Source organism: Eptatretus burgeri, chromosome 6 (genome assembly GCF_056783735.1).
Source record: "Eptatretus burgeri isolate ZD-2024b chromosome 6, Ebu_testis_v1, whole genome shotgun sequence".
Lineage (NCBI taxonomy): Eukaryota > Metazoa > Chordata > Myxini > Myxiniformes > Myxinidae > Eptatretus > Eptatretus burgeri.
The window spans coordinates 38,089,869-38,117,294 of record NC_140966.1 but is presented as its reverse complement, the minus strand read 5'-3'; the positions used below and the strand labels follow the sequence as shown (position 1 = coordinate 38,117,294).

The 27,426-nt window shown below is 44.9% G+C and overlaps 1 protein-coding gene across 2 annotated transcripts in view; it reads right to left on the bottom strand.

Moving 5' to 3' along the window:
- Positions 1-12,460: 12,460 nt before the first annotated feature.
- The window catches only part of LOC147024570 (cytochrome P450 2J2-like), an 87,067-nt gene continuing 72,101 nt past the window's right edge, over positions 12,461-27,426 (bottom strand). For both annotated transcript variants that reach the window (XM_085884617.1, XM_085884616.1), the window contains exons 9-10: positions 21,365-21,506; positions 12,461-13,011 (exon numbers count right to left, since the gene is read on the bottom strand). In XM_085884617.1, coding sequence (XP_085740743.1) covers positions 12,824-13,011; positions 21,365-21,506 — 330 coding nt within the window. In that variant the 3' untranslated portion in view covers positions 12,461-12,823. The remainder of the gene's footprint in view (positions 13,012-21,364; positions 21,507-27,426) is intronic.

Sequence of the window (27,426 nt, the reverse complement as noted above, 5' to 3'; positions counted from 1 at the left end):
TCCCTCTGATATCCCCCTCCCATCTCTTTCCTCCATCTCCGCCCTCCTCTTCTTCTGATCTCATACTATCCTGGAACAGCCTACATCTCCCGATTCTTTGAAGAAAGAATGTTCCAGGCAGTTTACGAACACTTTGAGGTTTAAATCACTTTTACTTTATTTTAAACACTCCAAATGCGACGATAAAAACCGTGCTTTCTCCAGACAACCGCAAAACAGGGAAGAGTCACCCTCACCCTCTCCCAGCGGAGATGACGCAAAACATCGGCGGAGTATAACTATGCATGAGGCATGGGCAGAGCATAAATAAACATTTTACATTCAAACTTGTTTACGTCACACTCCTCACCCGTTTTTATCATTTTATATAAACCACCACAGCAATTGTTTGAGCAAAGAGAATTACACAAACTCTAGAACCAGGGTAGCCACCTTGGCTTGAAACGTTGTCAAATTGTTATTGAACATTTTCAAAAACAATAAACTGACAACATAGTACATCATATACAGTCACTCAATTCATGGACCAGACGAGGACATAGACTCACGGATAGGGACATAGTGGAAAATAACATGAGAATATGAAATTCACAATAAATAGACACAATCAAGGAATTCACTCTTTCCCCGCAGGTAGAAGCAGTATGACCTCAGTTACAGGTCGCAGGTAGATATGGGGTTTGCCGTCCGTCATGGTGTGGATTCTTACTTTTCAAACACAACCATCTGCACTGGGCAATGTCTCAATCACGCGTCCATAGGGCCGGTTGTTCCTGTGGGCATCTGCTTTCAGCAGAATGATATCACTAACACAAAGGTTACGTTTCTTGACTTGCCACTGTGTACGGGGCTGCAGGGTCGGAAGATATTCTTGGTGCCATCATGAACAGAAGCCACTGATAGCCGAAGATGTCTAGAGGATGACCGAAATCGCCCGATGGTACACGAAGAAGCATTGTCTTCATGGTAAGCAGTGCCAATAATACGCATTTTCCAGAGGAGACGCTGCCCCTGGTAGGATGGGTGAGAACCTTCCACAATTCAAAAACATCAAGGCTAACGTGAGTTCAGGGGGCAGAAAGTAGAAGTCATTGAGGACGAAGATCAGCCTTTTGCTGCTGTATGCATAGTTTACGACACGTTACACTTCTTCAGTATACCATCAATGAGACGCTTGCTGCCAACAATCTAATATCCACCAGAGCGAACAGCACCACTTCTGAAGTGTCAACCTTGATGATTAACTTGTTCATGATAATGACATACAAGGGCCATAATCTGATGTTGATTGGGTAGTATGACTGGATGTCGCTCATTGTCACCTCGATCTGCTCGGTTGAGTCTACCACCAACTCTCAGAATTCCTTTATCGTCGAAGGCAGGATTCAATTTGTGCAGGGAGCTGGACTTGTCCACTTGCTTGCCATTAGTGAGGTTGTGAATTTCCTAGGCATAGGACTCACAATGAACATTGCCAGTTATGATCATTGAAGCCCCCACCATGAGATGAACTGGGAGTTGTCGGTGGTCATGTTCACCGTTACGATTGTCTGGCTACCTCTTTTGCTTTAACAAGCATATGAAGTGGACCAATAAAGCAACACCTTTGATCACAGACTTCCACATCAAGCAATGTGTGAAATGTTGTGTTCCCAATGAATGTTCATGCTTGGTGGCTAATACGGCTATGGAAGGAAACTCCGGATCGGTAAACAGCTCCACAGCAGGCAAAGTGGGTTTCATGGCTAGTTTGGAATCGCAGAGAAATCTTGGCCCAAGCAGTCACAATGACTCAATCATGTCATAGGCTTTTTCGGAGCGAGTGGCCAGGTCTGCCGGGTTAATGCCGGTTGCAACGTCGTTCTATTAATAAGGTGATGTACTTTTATGGATCCTTTGACCACGGTTAGCCACAAGCACATAGATCCACCGAGATTCATTGTTTATACTGTATATCCGAGCACCACACAACTGTCAGTGTAGAAAGTGATGGAGTTGAGATCTGTTGAGCTCATTCGTGATAACGTCGACCAATTTAACAGCCAAAACAGCGGCACAGAGTTCTAAACATGGAGTACCTGTTTGTCACAGTGCGAGCCTTGTTTTTCCTGAAACAAAACTAATGACCTCACTGTTGCCACTGACAATCAGCAAATAACTGCAAACACCACAGTCGATGCAAATTGCCTCCATCAATGCTTCTGAGAAAACGTGCAACTCACGACATGAGTTTTCAGACGTTGGATTGGTAATATGCACATTAACCCAATCAACTTCCAGGAAATTCACGTCTCCTATCACAAGCAAATGCATTTCATTGCCTACACTTGCCATTTATAAAAGTTCACATAATGCTTTTGAGTTCTCTGTGCTGCTGGAAGGGCCAGTGCAAATGAATCCCACAAGTATATTTTCGTTGCCACTCAACATAGTGAGCACCACTGTGCTTCTTGAAATTCCGAGCTCAGCTCTTTCTCTGGAGCTTGTCGCGTTGTCTTAATATAGAAGGCAACCTGATGGTTGGCATTAGAGGTTTCAATGTTCATGAGATTCCTCTTCCTTCCATCGTGATTCTACCCCGTCTGATGATGAGATGTCATTCTCCATTTTCTCACTTTATCCTGAGTTCCTGCCTCAATTTCCAACTGTTTCCCCTGTGATTTGCAGTCATATCAGGTGTTATGTTTGTTCTTCCATTTCCAACTTAGCCTCAAGTTGTTGGCCAATGCCAGGATATCTGCCTTCTTTTTGCTGCTGTTTAGTTGGATGAACATTGAGCAATACCCTTGGTTTGATTTTTCTGTTTTTATTTCTCCCATGGACTTCCATTTTGGGGATTGGCGCACATGGACGGCTGGGTGGCGAGCTCTCCTACCAGTTCTTCTAAAGCTAAGTTTACGTTGTTTTGCTGTTTCGCTTTAGTTTCTGTTTTGATATTCGTGTTTTTCATCAACTTTTCTGTAATGAATCGTGTCCTGTTGTTTTGAATCATTTGGTTTGTCTCTCGATCTCAGTTGGGCCTTCCTGTGATAGTCGGGTGTTCATGCCCTCTGTCTTCTACCTCGTTCTGGTTGATGCTTCTGGACTGTCAGCTTCGTCATTTTTCCCTCTGCCGTCAAAAAATTAAAGCAAGGTGTATCTACTCCTTCACTCCCCAGCAAACATAACCCATCCATCCATCCATCCATCCATCGGGACCACACTCTGCAGAGCATTGGTGCTGCCGAAGCAGTCTCCTGAGCTATTGGACACGATCCTGGATGGGTCGCCACTCCGACACAGGATACCAGCAAGCTGGCACTTATTATGCCAACCTCAGAAGGATGACACAGGCAGAGTCAACCCCACCTGGTATTAATTAAACAGCCGAGGGGGATTTGAACTCAGGATCTAAGGATCCCAAGCCCATCACCCTAACCATTAAGCCAACATCAGACATAAATAAATTACCATTAAAGGCCCAGTCACACCTTGACGTTTTAGCCAGCTTATGCCGATTTTTGGAAAATTTGTCTAAAACGCTGGTACACGTCGAATACGTTATGGGTAAGTTTTGATAACATTGAGAGCACGCTGAAAAACACTGGCATACGTCGTTGTACGCTGGCTTTAAACGTTGTACTTTTCGGTTGTCCTCAAATTTTCCATGCTTGAAATTTTAAGACTTATGCCAGCGTATGACTCGCACGTTCCGCATAACGCTGGCCATAAGTTGTAGGCACGTTACGCGATCGTTGACACATGTCGACACACGTTACTTGTAAGTTACTCATAAGTCGAAACACATCGAGGTCATGGTTCGTGTACCCGAAACTTATTTCTAACCGATGAGTAACGTGTTGCACTCACGTTACGCGATCGGTGACACACATCGACACACGTTACTTGTAAGGTGCTCATAAGTTGAAACACATCAAGGTAATGGTTCGCGTCAGTGTTCCAGACTCCCTGGTTTTATTTTTTGTTTTTTTTTTCTTCCTTCCTTCGGTATGATGGTGATTTTGACACTTCGATTTCTAGTGCGGTTATAATATAATATAATTAATAGGCTGCCGCTCAACGATTTAAATCATAACTGCACTGTACACTGAACACCATCATACCGAAGAAAAAAAAAAACCGGGAGTCTGGAACATTGACACTAACCATGACCTTGACGTGTTTCAACTTATGAGTACCTTACAAGTAACGTGTGTCGATGTGTGTCAACGATCGCATATCGTGCATACAACTTATTCCCATCGCATGCGGAGCGTGTGTCATACGGCAAGTATGTCGTAAAATTTTCAACATGTTTAAAATTACAAGACGTACTCCACTTACTACAACGTATGATAGCGTACTTTAGCGTTCTATTCACGCATACAAAACTTACCCAAACCGTATTCGACGTGCGCCAGCGTTTTAGACGCATTTTTCAGAGGTCGGCATATGCTGGCAAGATCGCCAAGGTGTGACTGCGATGTTGACACTTCCATTTCTCCGGCGGTTATGATTTGAATCGTTGTGCGTCAGCCTTTTCATAACCTACGCCACGTGATCGTCGGCGATGCGTGCAAAGCGCTCTGCATAAGTTAGACTATCGTTGGGCATAGGTTGGGAAGGCCGACAACAGGTTCAGCATTCGTTGGTATAAGTTATCTATAACACAACGACGTTGTGTGTCCGTTACTAATACGTTATGCATAAGATCAAGTCGTTATGAATACCTCCGAATCTTAAAAAAAACAAAAACATCAAGAGTTCAACATAAGCCAGCGTTTTACATACATTTTAATACGTTGCCATTGCTGGCTAAAACGTCAAGGTGTGACTGGGCCTTAACAATAACTGTGAGGACATCACTTCCTGTAGTTCACAAGAGGGTAAACTCAACCCAAACAAAACAAGTGATTTTTGCGTGTTGTTTTGCGTATTTTGTAATCGTGATTTGTGTCAGGGACTGTGGGGTTGTATTTATAAAGCTGTATTTGTGTTCAAAACTGTTTTAGCGGGTATTGTGTTCGTTTATTGAAAGGAGCAGGGAGAGGCCTCGTGTTAAGGCAGTTGGGGACTTGGGAGTATGTGGATAAAAAAAAAAGGGTATAAATAGAGACTGAAGGAGAAAGGAAGAGGAGTTCATGAAATGTTGCTCAATGTGAGCCACATGAACAATAGGGAAAGCAAAGGGATCTTACTGTTGCAGGCATTGTGAGGAAATACCACACTTGAAGATAGTTTTATGAGGTTGAAGGAACAGAGAGGAAATTTGCAGCAAGTAGCAGAATGTGAGAAATTTGTAGATAATAATTGGTTGCGGTTATGGAGTGAGGTTGCTGAAGAAATTGGAAATGGTGACGGTGCAGCCGGGGAAGGCCGTGGTGATAGTGAAGCGAGGGCAGGCCATGGTGACGGTGCAGCGGGGGCAGTCTGTGGTGACAGTGAAGCGGGGGCAGGCTGTGGTGACATGACGGTGCAGCGGGGGTAAGGCGTGGTGACGGTGCAGCAGGGGCAGCGGGGGCAGGCCGTGGTGACATGACGGTGCAGCGAGGGCAAGCCTTGGTGACAGTGAAGCGAGGGCAGGCCGTGGTGACGGTGAAGTGGGGGCATTCGGTGGTGACGGTGCAGCGGGGGCACGCGGTCGTGACGGTGCAGCAGGTGGAGGCAGTGGTGACAGTGCAGTGGGTGCAGGCAGTGATGACGGTGCAGCGGGTGCAGGCGGTGGTGACGGTGCAGCGGGTGCAGGCAGTGGTGGAGGTACAGGCAGTGGCACATGTGCAGCAGTTTCAGGCAGTGGCAAAGGTGCAGTGGGGGCAGGCAGTGGTGTAGGTGCAGCAATAGAAATTGGTGGAAATGAGGTGTGGGAGACAGTTTTGTGGGTGATGAGACAATTAAATATGTACATTCTTCATTCTGCAGGAAGATCGTAGACATAGAATTCTGTGTAGATTTGACGGAGCGGGAGTTAGGGACATTGAAGGAAGGGTAAACGATATTGTATCGGGTCATGGTTGGAAGAAGTTGGTTGTGGTACACCTCAGAGGGAATGCTATCGGGAAGATTTACTCAGAGGTTTTGTAAAATAGATACAGGATGTTGGGTAAGTGGCTGAAAGCAAAGGGTTGTGAGGTCATGTTTTCTGGGATCCTCCTAAGATTAGGTAACAATATAGAAATTATGAGCAGAACAATAGATGTCAACCAATGGCTGGAAGAATGGTTTAGGGAAGAAGGTTTTACATTTAAGAAGCAGTGGGAATCATTTCAGGGACAAAGGGAGTGTTTCCGGAATGATGGCCGTATGTTAAATAGAAAGGGGGCAGCAAGGTTAGCAGTGGGAATTGAGGAAGGAATTCAGGCTTTTTTAGGTCAGTGGAGGGTGGGGAAGCTATTAAGGACGGGACTGACGATAAAATTGTGATGAGTAGGGCCAAGTAAGAAAACACAATTTCTGGAAGGAAAAAGTTAAACAGATTTATACACCAATGCCAGTAGTTTAAATAATAAGATGGAAGAGCTTGAAGCCAAAGTAGATAGCGAGGAGTACGATATAGTTGCAGTGAGTGAGACATGGTTTAAGGACGAGAGTAACTGGAGGACAGGATTAGAAGGCTACAAGGTGTATCGGTGTGATGGGAAGGAGAGAATAGGAGGAGGAGTGGCAATCTGGGTGAAGGACAGAGAATGCATCAAGAGAAAGGGGTGACATTAAGGAGGGAATTAATGTAGAGGGGTTTTGTATGGGTAGAGATGAGAGATTGTAAAAACACTAAGATACTTGTAGGATGCTTTTATAGGGCTCCGGGTGTGAAGGAAGAGGAGGAAGGAGGAGTACATGAAGAATTCAATCGGGCATGTGGTAAGGGAAGAGTATTGAGTTTGGGGGATTTTAACTTTCCAGGGATTGATTGGGTCCAGAAACAGGGAAAGGGCAGAGTGGATGAGGATTTCATAGTTTTATTCCAAGGTTCCTTTTTAACCCAGTTTGTAGATAAGCCGACGATGGGGAGTGCAGTGTTAGACCTCCTTTTAAGTAACGATCCCAATATGGTGGAGGAGCTGGAGGTTGGGGAGCATTTCGGAGCAAGTGACCACAACATTGTGTGTGCAAAGATTCTGTTGAGGGTTAGAGTTCAGGATAGTAGGGTAAGGCTATTAGATTTCAGGAATGCAAACCCTGAGGGTATGAGGAGAGAGTTGGGTCATGTTGATTGGGAGAAACTAACAATAGGACAATCAGCATCAGAAAAAATAGGAAACCTTCAAGGAGCAAATGTGTAGAGTGCAGAGTAAGTACATTCCAACGAGGTGAAAAACTACAAGCAGAAAGAGACCAGGGTGGTTGAGTCGTGAGATAAGGAATGCTATTAAGGAGAAGCAGAAGGCATTTATTAGGTTTAAAATAACAGGACTGGAGTTAGATTTATATTGTTGCGAATCTGGCAGCCATTTGCACACAACAGCCAGAGTAGCCGCAGTTCAGTTATTTCGATAAGTATGTGTTTGTAGATAGGGTCCCGTCCTTATGTCTAATGCGTTAATTTCATGTGTTTGCTGCGGGTTTCTTTTACAGTGACGGTGCAGCAGGAATGGTGCTTGCTGGTATCCTGTGTCGGAGTGGCGACCCATCCAGGATCGTGTCCAATAGTGAAGGAGACTGCTTCGGCAGCACCAATGCTCTGCACAGAGTGTGGTCCCGATGGATGGATGGATGGATGGGTTATGTTTGCTGGGGAGTGAAGGAGTAGATACACCTTGCTTTAATTTTTTGAGGGCAGAGGGAAAAGTCAGGTTTTTTACATATTTAAATCTACCCCCCTCACACCACTCCTCCTCCCACTCTGTGGGTGAACCAGCGCTCCACCCGCCCAACCCTCACTTCACACCACGGCACCATCACGCACGTGTTCGAGGCCACAGACATAGGCGGGGGTGAGATCACCTTAGGCCCGACTCCGCCCCAGCAAGATGGAGTGTTCCCCTCGTCCAATCGGGGGTGAGATCACCTCAGGGCCGACCCCGCCCCAGCCAGATGGAATGTTCACCTCGTCCAATGAGGGGAGGACACCAATCGCCCGACGCCCCCGACCAATCAGGAGGCGAGTTCCCTCAGAGCGGATCCCTCCACCCGCCCAGAGGGAAGGATAAGAAAGGTGGTCGTGTCGGGGGTCAGGGCTCTTTGGTCTTTGGTCTGCAGTTGTCGTCTGCGGTCTTGGTCTGGTCTGAGGTCTTTTGGAGGTCTGCGGTCTTTTTCAGGTTCCTCGTGGTGGTGGTCGTGGCGGAGGTGTTCCGTGGTGCTCATATCGTCGTTCGTGGCAGCCAGAATCGTGGGCACGTTGGATTCCGGGTTGTGGGTTAGAGTACCACCGTGGTGGGTTGGAGTCTGTGAAACCGCACGAGGCGGCCAGGTATGCGGCCAGACTCTGGCTCTCAGCTCGCCTTCCGTCCCGAGCTGAAGGGCCGAATAAAGACACACGAGGTCCATTCCTTTTTGGGTGTGTGTGTGTGTCTGTCTGTGGCCAGTCTGTAAGTAGAACTGTTTAAGTGATTGGATCATTGTAAATACTTCCTGCATATTTGTGATTAAGTCTTTCATCCCCTCTTCCTGTGCAGGCTGGAGTTCCTCAAGGTAGCGTTCTGGGCCCTGTTCTTTTTCTGGTTTTCATCAATGATCTCTCGGACTCTCTGGAAAATCCTCTATTTCTCTTTGCCGATGACTCCACCCTCTGCCGTACCATCTGTCATCCCTCAGACCGGCAAGCAGCAGCTTCTTCGCTCACTGCAGATCTGGATAAAATCACAAACTGGTCCAACACGTGGAACATGTCTTTCAATCCAGACAAATCTCACACTCTCACTATGTCTCTTCGAAAGGACCGTTTACAAAACCCCCCCATCCACTTTCTCAACAATCCTCTGGAAGAAGTCTTTTCTTTCAAGCTTCTGGGTCTCACTATCTGCCATGACCTTTCCTGGGAAAGTCACATTTCCAACCTTGCCTCAAAAGCCAGTCGCCGACTGGGAATCCTCCGTCGTGCAAAGTCCTTCCTCGGCCCTCTTGAGCTCCTGACCACTTACAAAGCTTTTGTCCGTAGCCTGATGGAGTACTGCTCTCCCCTCTGGGCTGGTGCTCCTGCCTCCCACCTTTCTCGACTTCACGCTGTCGAAACCAGGGCTTTTAAGATCATTGGCATCTCCCGCAATGAAGCTGAGTCTTTGGGCCTCTCACTCAATCACCGCAGGTTGGTCGGTGGTCTTTCTGTCTTCTACCGACTCCTCTCCAGCCTTGCCCCCCTGCTCTCTCTGTGATTTGTCCCCACCACATTTCCACAGGGCGCTCAAGGTCCGCCAACAACCCCCTTCTGGTAAAACTACCAAAATCACGAATCACTGCTCATCTTCACTCTTTTTTTCCCGCCTTTGGAATAAACTTCCTCACTCTATTCTTTCCCATTCTTCCCTCCAGGCTTTCAAAACAGCTGTTCACCACCACCTCTTATCTTCCCCCATCCAAATCCTCGATCTTTTCTACCCCGATAATCCACCCAAGCCCACTTCCTTCAATTCTCCTGCTTTCCTTCCTGAAAGTCCCTTTAATGTCCATCTTCCCCTCGCCATGTTCCCCGTCCCATCCCCATCCCTCTCCCTTCCACAGTTCACCTGTGTCTGTTCCCCAATGTTTTGTCCCTTCCACTCCCGCCCCTCTTGTCTCATGCCTCCTTGCTGTGAGTTGTGTGTTAGCTCTCATACGAGCCTCGACCAAGGTATACAAAAAAAAAAAAAAAAAAAAAAAAAAAAAGTCTGCTCTGTGTTTCCCTCCCTCGTACATTGTAAATAAATAACTGTTAAATGTTCCGGTTCATTGTCTGTGCTTTCTTTCATTGACCCAGTATGGTTCGGGCTTGAGATTTAGGGAGGCCGTTTGTGCCGTAAATTGTTCATTTGGTCCAGCAGGCTTTGGTAATCCCCGCTCGGTTACGCCGGATCAGAGTCGGTAACAGCGACTCGGTTCGGACAAAGTCGGCCAAGGGTGTGGCTTCCCCGGTAGTTAGACGGCGTGGATACTTAGGTAAATTGGAATTAGACAATTAACTCTACCCCACGCCGTCAAAATATTGGCGTCCACGGTCCACTAAGGGACCCGTGACCTTCAGAGTTATCCGAAGGTTACGACCTTCAATTCCGGTGTTCGGTGGGAGACGGCCAAACTGCTCCATCTAGCGGTCTTCCTCGCCACCGAACCCGGCACCACAACAATATCACTATCGGAGTAAATAGAGGCAAGTTAAGAAAATAACTCGGCAAGCCAAAAGAGAGTATGAGAAGGACATGGCTAAGGATATTAAAGATAGCAGCAAGGCTGTCTTTAAGTGCATCAAGGGTAAAGAACAGGTTAGGACCAGTGTGGGCCCATTGAGGAATGGTACCGGGAGAGTGGTTAGTGATGAAAGTGAGATGGCAGGCTTATTAAACAGGTAATTTGCTTCAACTTTTACACAAGAACAGTCAGGAGAATTGCCAATAGCTGAGAGTATATATCAAGGAAGTGAAGAAGGGCTTTTACAGAAGATCCAGGTTGGAGTGGAGGAAGTAGAGGAACAGCTAGGTAATCGAAGAGAAGATAAGGCTCCGAGGCCAGATAATATACACCTGAGAGTATAGAGGGAGGTGGTTGAGCAGGTAAGCGAGATGTTAACGAATATTTTCCATGGCTCACTGGTAAGGACAGGTACCAGATGAGTGCAGAGTAGCAAATGTAACATCATTATTTAAGAAAGGATCCAGAGAAGACTTGGGGAATTATAGACCTGTTAGTTTGACTTCAGTTGTGGGGAAGGTGTTGGAGACATTAATTAGGGACCAGATGAGGAACCATTTAAATAAATACAAACTAATTAAAGGGAGTCAGCATGGGTTTCCCAAAGGTAGTTCCTGTCTAACAAATATTTTAGAGTTCTATGAAGCAGTGTCTGATTGGGTGGATGAGGGAAAGGCAGTGGACTTAGTATATCTAGACTTTAAGAAGGCATTTGATAAGGTGCCACATCGAAGGTTGTTCGCCAAAGTGAGGGCTTGTGGAGTGGCTGGCCAGGTAGCTAATTGGAATGCAAACTGGCCTCGTGATAGGAAGCAAAGAGTGGCTGTGAGTGGGAGGATGTCTTGCTTGGAGGATGTAAGTAGTGGGGTACCTCAGGGATTAGTACTCGGACCATTACTATTCATTATTTACATCAATGATTTGGATCGTGGGGTGAAGAGTCGGCTTTCCAAATTTGCAGATGACACAAAGCTTGGAGGTAAGCTGGAAAGCAGAGGGGGTGGTGAACAGATTCAGGAAAGTATTGATACTTGCAGAGATTGGGCAAAAGATTGGCAGATGGAATTTAACCTGAGCAAGTGTAAGGTGTTGGGGATGGAGAAGAACAATGAAATAGAGATTACATGATTCAAGGGGTAATTTTTGAGTGTTTCACACAAGAGAAGAATCTAGGGGTGGTAATAGATACAAGAGGTAAGCAGGCAGCACAATGCCAGGCAACTATATGTAAAGGAAATTGGGTTTTAGGTTGTATTCAGAGGGGAAGCATTTATAAAGCAAAAGAGGTGGTGTTAACATTGTATAGGAATTTAGTGAGGGCCACATCTAGAATATTGTGTGCAGTTTTAGTCACCACAACTCAGGAAGGACAAAGATGCCATAGAGAGCGTCCAGTGCAGGGCTGCTCGATTGAACCCAGCCCAAGCTGGACTCAGCTTCGAGGAGCAGCTGAAGGAGACAGGGCTTTATACTCTAGAAAGGAAGTGGTTACGTGGAAATATGATAGAGATATTCAAGATAATCAAAGGTGGAGATAAAATAAGTTCAGATGAATTATTCAACAGAGTAGACAGTGATAGGACCAGGGGTCATAGCCTGAGAGTAAAGCAGAGGAGCGTTAAGATGGTAGTATGGCAGGGAACTTTTACTCAGAGAGTAGTTAATGCTTGGAATGGTCTCCCTGGAAAGGTAGTGGCAGCAGAAATAGGAGATAAGTTTAAATTAGAATTAGATAGGTACCTGGAAGTGATGGAGAGAGAGAGGGGTATAGGGATGTTGGCAGGACTTTTAGGGAGCATTGATGGGTGATTGTGTGCATGTGTGCGGAGTGCTGTTGGTGGGGGTCTCATCAAGGGGTGTTGTGTGGTTGATGTGTATTTTTTAACCAAGCCCATGCCACCTCCCATAAGGAGGAAAAAATTAATACAAAAACTACAGAAACTTTAAAAAAATACAAAAATCCGCAAAAACACGATTTTAAAAAATAATTAATTTTGCATTTTCTTCTTTGGATCTTGTGTTGATAAATTAGTATGTTGTTGATGCGGCACAGGCATGTTGGGCTGAATGGCCTCCACCTGTGTCTGATTTCCTTGTATTCAGGCTGTTGGACAAAAGGAAGGATTTGATGTCAACTGAAATGATGGATTCCATGATGACTAAGTTCTCTGAATAATGTTTAATGTAATATCACATGCAATTACCACGTTTGGTATTACTTTCCCTATTCCTACGACTCTCCAACCCCTCATGTGTACACCACCAACCACCAATCCATATACTCTTATCATCAACCAACACCACCCCAAATCAAACACTTAATTGATGTTGGAACAAAAATAATCAGAAAAAATGGACAACACCGGATTGACTGCATAAGAATTTAGCTAAAGAATGCTCGATAACATTACATATAATGGATAATCATCTCTATTTATGACATGTACGATCAAACTATGATAGAGTGCACACTCAATTATTCATGTAATTCAGTGGCTTCTTCCAACAAAGAGAGTCCACGTTAACTTCAAGCTCCAACTCGCTTACGAACAACAACTTTGTACGGCTTTGGAATAAATAAAAGCTTATATAGAGGATCCAGGTCGGGCTTGGATAAGGGGTCTGGCCAAACAAACTGAAACTTCTGTAGAAGGGAAGTAAAGAAGAGAAAAAGCTCTGTCTTGGCCAAGGACTCTCCCAAGCAAGCTCGTGGACCTTGAGCAGAAAACAAAAATACCAAAGAAAATCAGAACATAAAGATAAGAAAATCAATGACAGTATTACCTTACACTTGTACACTGCATGCATGATGTGAAAACAATTGTTACTTTATACTGGATAAACGTAGCAAATATATCTCACCAATTTGTTACAGATAGATAGATGATTTAACATCCAGATTTTGTGTTGTATCGATATCACCAAATTTAATGCAAAACAAGAGTTCAATTTCTAAAACTGAGAATAACTATATCTGCCCCTTGTCAAATTTTATTTTTAAATTACTGTAATGCACTATTTAGCATTGAATGCAGCTTTTCTCCACAATTTCTCTGGGCAGCAAAATTTCTTGTTCAAGAAGCTATAAATCAAGCAGTCATGTGGGACTATTAGTGGGATGGAGAAGACAGGATGAAAGGCCACTCAAAGTGAATTACATGGGAGGGATCTTCCAATAAAAAGGCATTGCTACCCCAAAGCATGATATTGCAATGTAGACCAATCAGACGAAGCAGGGCGACTATTGTTTTTAAATTTTATTGAAGGATCACTTGGGGATGAAGGGAAATGGAGAGAAGTCAAAGGGAATGAATGAATGACCTGAGCTGTGCTTGTCGTCCACTACAAGCACAGAGATTGATGTGGCTGGGCAAAAGCCACAGCTCTGTTTTTCAGTGCCTACTGTGCAGAGCTCATAACCCACACCCAGCATTGTGTTACAGTCATCAAACTCTGTCTGGCACTACTGTTTGTAACTTGTGCTAACTTTCACTCCGTTGTGCTGGCACCCACCAGCTGTGCAAACTTGTGCTGGCTCACACTCACTTATGCACACTTGTGTTGGCTCCCACTGGGCCGTGTACACCTGTGCTGACTCCTGACGGGCTGTCTACACCTGTGCTAACTCCTGCCAGGCCACACACATTAATTTCCGCTCCTGCTAGCCCGTGCACACTTGCACTTGCTACCATCGGCATGCACACACTTCTGCTGCCTTTTGCTCACTCCTTCAATCAATGCATCCTTTGGCTGGCCGGGGCACACCTGTGTTGGCTTGTACTGGCTTGTCTTTGGAGTAATTTTCCCAGCAGCCCCAAGTATTCTGCAATCATATTTACACCTCCAGTGCCTTCAGAAAGTATTCACACCCCTTGACTTTTTCAGATTTTATTGTGTGACAGCCTGAATTTAAGATTGACTAAATTTAAATTTTCTGTCACCGATCCACACAAAATACCCCATAATGACAAAGTGCAAACATGTTTTTGGAATTTTTTACAAATTAATTCAAAATTAAAAGCTTAAAAGCTGAAATGTCTTGCATCAATAAGTATTCAACCCCCTGAGTCAATACTTTGTAGAAGTACCTTTGGCAATGATTACAGCTTCGAGTCTTCTTGGGTATGTCTGTATCAGCTTTGCATATCTGGATTTGGTGATTTTCTCCCATTCCTCCTTGCAGATTTGTTCAAGCTCTCTCAAATTGGATGGGGAGTGTCGATGAACAGCAATCTTCAAATCTTTCCACAGATTCCCAATGGGATTAGGTCTAGGCATTTGCTGGGCCACTCAAGGACTTCCACGTTCTTGTTCTGAAGCCATTACAGTGTTGCTTTGGCTGTATTATTGGGGTCATTGTCCTGTTAGAATGTAAAACTTCACCAAAGTCTCAGGTCTTTTGCACTCTGAAGCAGGATCTCCTCAATGATTTGCCCATATTTGGCTCCATTCATTGTTCCCTCTATCCTTACAAGTCTCCCAATCCTTGCCAATGAAAAGCATCCCCATAGCATGATGCTGCCACCACCATGCCTCATGGTAGGGATGGTGTTCGATGGGTGATAAGCTGTTCTCTATTTCGCCAGATGTAGCACTTTGCATTCAGGCCAAGGAGTTCAATTTTTGTCTCGTCAGACCACAGAATCTTTTGCCACATGCTCTCAATCTTTCACATGCCTTTTTGCAAACTCCAGACATGCTGTCATTTGCCTTTTTGCAAACTCCAGACATGCTGTCAGGTGCCTTTTTCTCAGGAGTGGTTTCCATCTGGCCACTTTCCCATAAAGCCGAGATTTGTGAAGTGCTGCAGAGACTGTTTTCCCATTGTTGTCCTTCTGGCAGGTTCTCCCATCTCAACCAAGGAACTCTGCAGTTCTGTCAGAGTGATCATTGGGTTCTTGGTCACCTCCCTGACCAAAGTCCTTCTTGCCCAGTTACTCAGTTTGGTCAGACAGCCAGCTCAAGGAAGAGTCTTGATGATGGAGCTCACTGTGCTCTTGGGAACTTTCAAAAGTTCCCACTGTGCCACAACCTTCATCACCCATGATGTACCAAAGTTTATTCAGACCATTCAATTTTTTTTTTTAATCGGTCTGCGGGGGCTTATGGAGGGTGGGATTTGCCCCCCAAAATAGGTATTTGCTTTCTTCTCAGAAACTACACAGTCAATTCTATTGAAACTTGACCACAACCTTCATCAGCCATGATTTACTAAAGTTTGTTCACGACATTAAAAAAACAACAGGAAAAAAAAATCGGGATCTAAAGGGGTCTCCGGAGTGGTGGTAGAGGGGGGGGGTTGCCCCCCAAAATATGTATTTGCTTCCTTCTCCGAAACCACACACAGAGTTTTGATGAAACTTCACCACAACCTTCATCACCCATGAAGTACCAAAGTTTGTTCACTGCATAAAAAAATAATCCATAAATATTCTCCGTTATGTATGCTGTGGGTCATCCACACCTACCAATGGTTCCCTGGTTTTCTTATCCAGGCACCACCAGGTGAGCGCCCAGGGGTATTGCCCCTATTTTTAAAAATTAATTTATAAAAATTTTAATAAATAAAAATCCCACTTTGACATGATGGGGTGTTGTTATGTGTGGATCAGTGACAAAACTCTCAATTTAATCTATTTTAAATTCAGGCTGTTTCACAATAAAATGTGAAAAAGTCAAGGGGTGTGAATACTTTCTGAAGGCACTGTACCTTGCACCACTTCCAAGTTTTCCATTTGATCTCAGGTGGTGCAAGCAACTGGTTTTTCCTTTCACGTCTTGTCTCAGTAACCATGCAGTGCTTATGATTCTCTCTTTACTGTCTTTCCATCTTCCAACCTTACAGGCTGCTTCTCACTTTTCCAACCTTCCAACTTTCACTCTTATTAGTTGCTGGGACTGTCGACCAAGACCTCAACGAACTTGTTTTGCTGAGCTTCCCACCTTTCACCCTTCAAAGCAACTTTATCCTTTGTTGATCTTTCAACTTTTATAGGTTGCTCTGACTGTTTACCAATCCTTCAGTTCAGCAGCACCAACCATACTTAAATTGCATCAACAGTGTCAATGGATGGGTGCTCTCAATTTCAAACAAGAGGTCAGGTATATCTCACTGGATATCTCCCACACATTTGATTCTGTCTGCTACCACCCTTTGATTTAAAAACTGTCAGCTAATGGTACACATATTTTCCTCCGAGACTGGCTGTCACATTTCCCATGTGCTTACAAACAGAGGATAGATTTGGATGCAACACTATCCTTGCTCTTAGAGGCTGGTGTCCTTCAAGGTCGTGTTCTGGGTCAAATTCTGTTCTTAACGTAAAATTATTAAAAAGTCTTCATCATCTGAAAATCCATTGTATTACATTGTAGACATCTCCACTCTACATGGGATAGTTCCACTTTTCTCAACCAGGCAGGTTGCAGCAGCATTCCTCTCTGTTGATCCGAAGAAAATAGCAGCTGGTCATATACTTGGAACACATCACTTGTGGCCTTGCAGATTTTTTTTATCAGCACTATTCTGGTGTCGTTTCTCCTGCTGAGCAATCCATACATCACCTCCCACTCCATGTCATACACATGTCACCAGAAACCATTTCCTTGTTACCCTCTCTTTGTGCTGTGGTGGATACATTTGTTAACATTCCACTGTTTTCACTCTGCCCTATTTTTGACATGGAATCTATCAATTCAGGTGATATCAAATCCTTTCTTTTCTCCAATGGCCTGACCTCAGATCATCAGTTTGGTTTCAGACCCGGTCATTTGACACTGTATATACTGCTTCAACACTACAGACAATGGGATGGTAGCCGTCAATCTCAGGCGTCAGATCAAAGCCATCTCTCTGGAAATATCTTGAGCATTTGATACAGTCTGGCACCCCACCTTCACATCCAAGTTCTCTTCTTCCAGCATCCAAAGCCAGTTTCTTTCATGGATCACCAACTTCCTCCACTCCCATATTTAGCATGTAACTCATAACAGGATCCTTTCATCTCCTCTCCCTGGGAGTTTGAATGTCAGGCCAGCTATAAACTATCATCCTGGTGTTTTACAGGCAGGGTGATTCATCAATGTGTGTGCTTTCCTTCGGCAGCATTACTTGGTGGACGTTAAAGATCCCACGGTGTCCTTCGTGAAAAGTAGGCAAGATATCGCCAGCACCCTGGCCAACTTCAAACATCCCTGCCTTACCCGACAGAGGACATTGCATCAGCGGAATTTATTTGTGTCCTCAGCCAATGATGTTATGCCACAGCCTTGTGTTGCATAAAAAAGAATAAGTTGTCTGCCTTGCCATGTTTAATTGATTTATAATATTTTAGTAAATTGTTCATGCAAAATTCTTCGTTTAGGTTGTGTTGTGGTATAATAATAATAACAAGCCGGAAGTCAGCAATGGGTCGCCGAGCAGGACTGTTAGTATTGCGACAATCGTAGGTGCCGAGAAACGATGTTTGTATGATCATCCAATCACAATCGCAGTCGAAGATCTACTTACTAATGCGCAATATTGTGAAATAACATAGGAAAGGATTCCTAGCCACAGTATGTGCCGTTTCACTCTGCAAGAGCTCAGATTACCTGGCAGGGAATGACGGCACCTGGTGCTAGGCACATAGTGCCGAAGCATCTGTATTTGTGCCTGGTTGGTGTATTAAGACCTTTGACCCCTGAACTAATCGAGATAGATCATTATGCAAAGGAGCAAAGTTGTAGTACTCATTACGGTCTATAAGCATGTAAAGTTTCATTCGATTCGGTTCAATCGTCTTGGAGCTAGTGTACTTTGAAGTTTCAGCAGGAATGCTCAATGGCCCTCGGACACCCAAGTTGAGAGGGTTGCCATTTGGAAACTATAAGATAAAGAGCAAAATGGATGTCATATATCGGATAGGGAATCACCTTAAGATTATGCATATCAAATCTCATCCAGTTCCATCTCCTGATAACTACTCGGTATCCACTTGAATGAAAAGTACCGAAAATGTGGCTTGGAAATCGGAAATCCCCAGAGTTTGAGGGGGTGCTGTGGGTGACCAAAGATCTAAATCGAAAATCCGGCTCCATCGTTTGTGCACAATATATATATATATATATATATATATATATATATATATATATATATATATATATATATATATATATATATATATATATATATATATATATATATACATATTTGTGTTTGTGTATGAAAATTGGCAAATTCCTGGAGGTGTGATTTTAAGCTAAATGTAATATTGATAAGCATGCTTCGACACAGTCAAAACGTGGGGTATTCATACCGCTTGGGGTACCTCCACCGGACACACCCCCTCCCCCTGGAAGGTATAACCATGAGCCTGGTGGCTGTGCAAATGGATCAGATCTGTGGACAACGCAGTCCAGCTTATGGGGGGTCTCTTCAGGTTATGGCCTGCCCTGTCCCCTGGACACTCCGCTGAGAAGTGGGTCTCCAGGGGCCATCCGAACAAACCCATGGGAGCAGGTCCCACTGACAAGTGGTGAAGTACTAACTCCGCCGCTCTGGGAAGGGGAGGGGGTGAGGGGAGCTCCCAAATCCCCTCAGGTACTCCTCCCTACTCTCCGCTCCCGACACCAGGTCCGAGAAAGTGAATTGACCACACGGATCGAGATCGGCACCACACCTACATCAATTTTCTTGATGGATGCTGGTCGTCAATACACGTGGCCATCATTACTATGCATGGTCAGTGGGTTACTGTTGATATGTGTTGTCACAGGGGCCACATGGTCTGCTTTGCTCTCGAAAACCCGGCCTGGTGGCTCAGTCGCACTGCAATTCTCACTGACCGTACGCCGTCACGAAACAACTCAAGGCAACTGCTTCTTATGCCAAGGAGTGGGTTTTTACTCACCCCTGGCAAACTTGTAGGAAAGTGCCGCTTGGCTACATCGCGTAATGCAACACTCATTCAGCCGCATCTGTTTGCTCTGACCTCGAGTTCTTGCCTGGAGAAATCCAGGGGGCAAAGTGGCTTCACCACCTACTTGAATGAGGTTGCGATACATATTGATCTGAGTGCCTCTGAAAGTGGGACAATGACCAACCAGAAGGTGTGTATTTTGTGATTGGCAAGCCTATGTTCTGGCTGCCAGGACATGTGACCAGCTCCTTTCAGAGCTAGACTTCGACAAGTCATTAATAGTCAAGGTAATTGCACTTCCTGAACACCTGGAAAGTCTGCATCGTGACGCGATCCCTGGGAGCCCTTGGAGCATACTTGCTGTACGCAGGTCCTTTCCTCCATTGAAGGACCACGCACTGGCACAGGTGTTACAGAGTGACCATGATGGTGTAATATGGTTGATGTTTCTCCATCCGCTCCCAAGTCCCTCAGTCATCCTTTCGGCAGACCTGACCTCCTTCCTCTCAAACTTTGTAAGGCCATTTGGTTGGGAGTCACCGAGGGGCTGGGTCTTCTGAAGTAGATGACTCGGGTCGGGGTTCTCGGCCGTGGGCCCCAGATGGTAAAGTGGCCCAATGATGAAGACGTGGTCAGTCAGCAGGGGGTTCTAATGGGCCTCCCACTGTCCTAGCCAATCCTCAACATGATACAGCTCTGAGGGGCAAGGTCCACAATAACATCTCCGAGATGAGCTGTTGAGCACCTAGACGACCATGGTTCACAAGCCTGAAGCCTTTCTGAATCTGCGGGAACGACCTGGTCACGGTCTGGTCTCCATCGGAGGAGTGAGCCTCCATGGAGGCGGTCACTTTCAGGCGGCCGCTTCTCAGCGGGCGAGCACCTCCGATCAGCACATTACGGGATTTTCCTCAAAAAGGTCTTCTTGTTGCGCTGGGAGCCAATGGCCAACATTCTTAGCATCCCCTGCAGAGTACGACAGCCCAGATTTGACAACAAACTGGACTGGTCAGAAATGCGAGAGCAAGAGCTGCCTTCGACGCTCTTGCAGCGCATAGAAGTGCACCGGCGTGAGGTGTCTTTCGGCTGCTGGGCCCGGGCATTCCCCTGAAAAGGGTTGGTCAACACCAGGCTCCGACTCGCGGAGCATAGTAAATACTTTTCCTGGTGGGAGGTGTTCAGGCCTGTGGCTAGGGACCTCACAGCATGGCACCCCAAATACGGTGCATGAATTGCCGAAGTGCTCTGGGTGATTCACCCCCGAGTGGTCTCATGGGCCAGATCCCATGGTTTACTCCCATATGCGCCTTGCTAATTAGGCAGCTTTGGGATCATGCCTCATAGGGGCCTGGCATCACTAAGGTGCAGACGTATTGCTCGCTGCCAAACCAGAAAGGCCTGGACTTCGCTTGTCTATGGATCCCAATGGGATGCCAATTTGGCTTGCTTGTTCCGGCCCTGGCTGGCGGTGGCCGGCGGGGGGGGGGGTGGAGGACCACGGCGGAGTCTGACTCTGCTGATGGGTTCCCCTACTGCAATTTTATCAAGTGTCCGACCCGCACTCCCTTCAGCGGTTCTATTGCTCATTTCCCGGTGATGCCAGATGATCTGCAAGATCAAATGATGACCTGCCATGCCATGGATTCGGCACCTTGCAGTTCCTATGTACTAATGATGGGTGTAGATCCCGTGAAATGCTGGTGAATTTTGCCAAGAACCATGGCAAGGTGCGTCTCGAGGCAGCTTCAGTGTCTCCGGACTCAGAGGAAGCCGGCCAGGGGAAATGATCCCCAGGCACCCATCCTCTGAGTCCTAGATCACTTACGAAGCCTGGGGACCTGTGCCTTGATTTGGGCCAGGCCCAAACTAGGTGTCAGTGTGTTGAAGGAGAGGGCAGGCGTTTCCTGCCCCCATCCCCTTGCAGGAATGGGTCGGGGTGGGTCGGCTCAGCGCTCCCTCATGGCGGCACTGGGGTGGACCTGATGGTTTGGCTGGAGTCACCAGTAGGTGGCCCTCCACAAAGCTACTGATTTGGCACCTTTCAGGTCCAAACCCAAATAGTTATTAACAGTTACGGTGGGACTGTAAATGGTCTGAAACACTGTGGGGAAAAAGTGCCATCATGGAGGAGCCCACAGTGTTCAAGGTGAAGCAAAACAGTTGCTCACCAGCTGAGAATGGTAAGAAAGCTTCAGGCTTTTGGAAGCATCCCTCTTCATCCAGAAAATGTTCAGGTCTGAACTCTCCTGGACTTTTCCACTGCTCAGGGTCATTCAGCACGCTGGTTAAATTAAGAAGCACAAATGTTTTCTGTAAAAAAAAACAAAAATTTGTCAAACAAACAAAAAAAAACATTAGCTTGTTAATATGTCAATATGATTAAGATCATGAGTTCCATAAATAATCCATTCATTCATTCATTCACCAATTCAAAATGGTTTATTCAGTTCCACGTAATGTGATAGCATTCCAAAATACCTATGAATTACATTTTTTTTTTTTGAACCCATAAATTGATCATGAAAGTCAGAATACAGCATAGTGCAAAACATTGGAGCCTGGTGTTGGCTTCGTGGTTAGGGTAATAGCTTGGGGTCCCAGGGTCCTGAGTTCAAGTCCCGTTGGCCGCTGAATGAATACACCAGGGGGTTGACTCAGCCTGTTATCCTTCCGAGGTCAGCAAAATGAGTACCAGTGTGTACTGGTAGAGGGGCACTGCATCAACAACACAGTCGCGCTTCCAAGAAATGATAGCTACCCCAGCAGCTAACCTGCCATACACAAGAAGAAGAAGAAGAAGAAGTGTAAAACATCTATGATAATAAATGTGAGTGTGAGTGTGTGTCAGTGTGTCAGTCAGTCAGTGTGTGTGTATGTCCTCCATAAAACCAAAACCATGAAACCTATCTGGCTGAAACTTTGCATGCATATTAAGGGAACTCCAATGGAGTGCATGAGTGAAAACTTGGGTGCAAACTTGGGTTCATTAAAACACCTCTTTTGAGATAATTAACGACCTTATTTAATTATATCCTTTATCAGGTGCATCCTGGTTACCTCACTGGGGTCTGAATTCGCCATTTTGCTCGGCCTGCTCAACAATGCCTTGACTTGGAACAGGCGCAACTATTTATTGACGATGCAGTTTTTTTTTCTTCACTTTCCGCACTTATATCATCGAATGCCTGATCAACATACCGATGAATCGCTGGACTCGATGCAATGCTTATAAACACCAAGAGACGTCAGCGTTTGTGGCTTTATTTAATTTGCGCACATGCCAGAACCTCGAGAATCTCTTAAACTAAACCAAATTACAAAATTTAAGCTCCATAATTGAATATAGCAGCAGTTAGAAGTGTTAATTTGTCCAATTCGGACATCGTCTCACAATTCGGGGTCCCGGGGGGGGGGGTGTTTAATATGACAAATGGGATCGCTAATTGCTTGCCAAGTCAGCTGTTCCTTGTCAACCGTTTCGTTGGAGTGCTTAAGCTACTTGGCTGCACTGTAAGCCACACTGTCTCTCTGCCCTGTCCATCTGCATGACCACCTGCCTGTGTTGTGCCCTGCAATGTCAGGCGGTGCCAAGCCTGTCATTCCTCATTAACGGTTGGATGGAGGAAAGGAATCATTCCTTCAAATTGGGTGTTTGGGTTTATTAAAACACCCATTATGAAGATAATTAATGGCCTTATTTAATTATTTCCTTTATCAGATGCATCCTCGACCACCTCGCTCTCCCACAAAGGGGTCTTAATTCGCCATTTTGAAGCAGAATTCACCAAGCGCTGGATTGTTCACCCACTAACAGGGAACGTGAGCTAGATTTATACCGTCATGAGACAACAGCCAAGGGCTTCAGCAGTTGTCACGAGTGCATGTTTGGAGAGATGGGTGGCCTGAGAAGAAGGAGGTAAGTTGTGTGTGTTTATCATTTATAATTGTCGAGTTGTTAATGTTTTAAGATTGGGCCTAGCTGACGGCATCGCGAGTGAGGCCTCTGCGACATTGTAGGCCATGCCGGTTTTTTGCTAATAAAGGTGTCAAAATGATTTTTTTCATGCAAGTCATGTATTTCATCACATGCCTGATATTACAAGTTGTTAGATTATATCAGTATTGTTCATGGATGCAATATAAAAATCGTGTTTTATGACATTGGAAAGGATTTCTCTTGAGATTGGAGGTTTTTGCTTTGAACGGCCTCACAAGCCGATTTGAACTTTAATTCAATTTCTGTTTTCACTTAGCACAGTCACCAAGGTAGCTTAGCGCTCAATTGCAGCAAGGTTTGTGAAAAATCGGGTGTTTTTTTGGTGTTTTGAGCAACGTAAGGAGCTTCCATATGCCTCCAAACAGCCTCATAACTTTATCATAAGTTTTATTCGATTTGTTTTCACTTTTGGTATTTGCTAATGGAAGTTCAGACTCGACGAAGAGCCTGGTGTTGGTGCAGTGGTTAGGGCAGCGGCTTGGGATCCAAAAGGTCCTGAGTTCAAGCCCCGTTGGGCCACTGAATTATTACACCAGGGGGTTGACTCAGCCTGTCATCCTTCCGAGGTTGGCAAAATGAGTACCAGTGTACTGGGCCGGTGTATACCCCGGTTAAAATAGGTGTACCATATCCCTGTGTGGTAAGAGGCGACCAGGGTTGCGTCAGGAAGGGCATCCGGCGTAAAACATGTGCCAAATCACTATGCGGATCATACGGATGATCCGCTGTGGCGACCCCTAAAGGGAGCAGCCGAAAGAAGAAGAAGAAGAAGTTCAGACTCGACGAAAACAAGTTCCATGAAAATCTGTTGAAAGTTGATGAATTTAGGTCATATAGAGATTTTGTAAAGAGAATGTGAGGCTTCTAGAATGTTCTATGCGGCCTCATGGCCTTAGTTAACTCCGATTTTATTTCTATTTCCACTTTCTGTAGTCGCTGACACAGATTCAAACTCGACTGCAACAAATTGTGTGAAAATCCTACCAAAAATGCCTTTTTCATAAGGAAAATGCATTAAATTTCAAATAACCAAGATGGACCTCAAATGTACACTATATGATATGCATTCACTGCTTTACCTCATGCCCTACCTCCAAGAGCAACTGCTAATCCATAGCATCTGTCATATCTGTGTTTATATTTTTGGAGGTTTGGTAACGTGCTCTCCAGGGAATCAAAGCAAATCTGGTGAAAAATGGACATTTTAAAATAAAGTTACAATGTTTGCATGAACCATGAGCCAATATGCCATGTGACCACGTGTACAGACCTGCAAGCAGGGTGGCGGCTTATCTGTAATGTTTATTTCCCATGTGATTAAACTTAAGATGTCCCGAGGGTTGTTCTATGGGCAAGTCCAAGAGAAGGTCCCCTCAAATGGCAGAAATTCATATTTATGCCACAGCTCAAATTTCAAAAAGATTTTCATGTCTGATTGAGGAATTTTATTAATCATTGAAAGAAAAAAAGCAGGCATAGGTTTAAGGTATGAAATCACTAATCTAATTTGCCTATATGCAAATTAGGTGTTATGTATGGGACAATTTGAAAGAGTGATGTAGTAAATTAAAGCAAACTTTACAACAATTTTTTAACATGTACATGAATACTCTACGATGCCCTTTTAATACACAAGAAAAAATTGTTCACCTCATTAATTAAGCAAATTAGGCCTGTTCTTCATAAGCAATGATCCATACGTCGCTTATTAAGATTTTTCAGTACCAGCTCCTCTGTTGTCCCAAAGTGTGTGGTGTTCCCACATCTGTGAGTTCCATTCTAACCTAACAGATATTTGACACTCTCAATCAGTACACTCATCACCACAAAAATTCTCCTTCCTTCCCCTCAGCACACCTCCCCTTCTTCCCAACCCCTCAAATATTGTACCTCTCGCTGCCCACTCCCTTCTTCTTCACCGTACCTCTACCAAGTCTCACCCTTCCCCTCTCCCCACCTCTCCCATCGCCCTTTTGTAGAGTAGCGGCCTAGACTGAAAAAGGCTTCTATTGTAGGAGATACCCCAACCGGAGGTAGAAGCAGCTAAAAATAGTATCATATTATTCCTCTGGATGTCTAGTTTTCAGAAAATGATGTTGTAGTTGCAGCAACTGTGTACAACATGCCAAATTAACCCCTTCCTTGCGGGCATCCATGAAAAATTGACATTTTCAATTATTGCCACATACATTGAAATGAGCCAAGTGAAATTCAACCAAAGTTCATTATTTTAATTTATTTGGTGTAATAGACACAAGACAACACATTCAATGGGGTTTATAGCTAATCCAAGGGTTGGAGGGTAAAAAAAAAAACCCATCAAAACTGTTAAGTCCAGCAAGCTGACAAGGACACTTCCTTCCATTGGAGCAGTCCTTATCTTTGCAGTGCAAGTGAGTGAGGTCTCGCACCTCGACTGGAGCCGGTGGCTTTGAGAACATGAATGGTGTGATGCCTTCATCATCACAAGCACTCCAGCCATGACCAACTGGTTGAGTTTCCTCCTGGTTCGCAACAAGGCATGTCTTGCCAATTACATCAGTGAATACATTGTAGATAATGCAGGGGAGTACATCCCACGTGATAAATGTATCATTTTGGCAGGGGGATTTACTGATGGAAAACTTGTGAAGGCTGTGACCTCAACAAGCATGACAATACTTGGAGAGCCTCTACTCCAACCAAGCGGAAGCAGACACGAGGATGATTCTCCATGTGTGCAGTCTCTCCCAGGGCAATGGTCACCTCATTATCCGCTGTGATGATCCTGATGTCCTGGTCCTTCTCATGCAATACCAAAGCAGAGGACAGCTAACTGACGAAGTATTCATATATGCTGGACATTCTGGCAAGGAGCAGTACATCCCAGTTCGTGAAATTGTGGACCAACTTGGTCTGACAGTTTGTGGTCGCCTTCCTGCTGCTCATGCCTTGACAGGATGTGATAGGATGTGTTCAATGAACAGGATTGGCAAGATGAATGCCTACTCCAAACTTGTCAAAAACATTGACAGTCTCGCAGATTTGAAAACCTTTCATGAGAATGATTGGAACGTTGCACAGGTGTTTGCATTGTTGCTAAATGGAAAGAAGGGAAAAGATGTCCAAACTCAAGATGAGATGGGCAACCTAATGGCAACAACAGCTGACAAAGCAGCTTCAATGCTTCCGCCCACGGAAGATGCGTTCAAACAGCATGTTGTATGTACTAAGTACCAGACTAGGATCTGGTGTAACAGTCATATTGTGAACCAGGAGGAAACTCAACCAGTTGGTCATGGCTGGAGTGCTTGTGATGATGGAGGCATCACACCAACCATGTTCTCAAAATCACCGGCTCCAGTCGAGGTGCGAGACCTCACTCACTTGCACTGCAAAGATAAGGACTGCTCCAATGGAAGGAAGTGTCCTTGTCAGCTTGCTGGACTTGATTGTATTGATGCCTGTTCATGCACAGAGTGTCAAAATCAAAATAACACACCAACAGGACAGGATGAAAATGTGATTAACATGTAGACACAGGTGCCAATTTTGGGCACTGCCACAAACCAGGGGTAACATGCCACACTGTATCAATTTTTCCTCTCTCAATGTCAGTTTTGCATCACTGGGGTATGCAGGAAAAGGAATAGAAGTTGGTCTGACACTGATACAATATCTGTTAGGGGTAGAATTTGGGACAATTTGGCCGACGCTACCAAAAATCACTAACTTTTCAGTTTTGATGGGGTTGTTTTTTAATCCTCCAACCCTTGGATTAGCTCTAAACCCCATTGAATGTGTTGTCTAGTGTCTATTACACCGAATAAATTAAAATAAAGAACTTTGGTTGAATTTAACTTGGCTCATTTCAATGTATGTGGCAAGAATTGAAAATGGCAATTTTTCAATAAAGGCTGTGGCCACCGGTTCGTGTGTGTGTGTGTGTGTGTGTGTGTGTGTGTGTGTGTGTGTGTGTGTGTGTGTGTGTGTGTGTGTGTGTGTGTGTGTGTGTGTGTGTGTGTGTGTGTGTGTGTGTGCCCGTCCGTAAGTAGGAATTGTTTCAGTGCTCTTTGCTGTACATACGTGCATCTCATTAGTCGTGATAACTCTGCTTCTTGCGTGTTCCTCCCTTTCCCCCATTATAAATAAATACATTTGTTAAATGTATCAGTTCGTTGCTGTGTTTCTTCCATTGGCTTAGCATGAAGCGTGTTGGTGAATTATAAAGGCTGTTGCCGCTGTAAATGTACG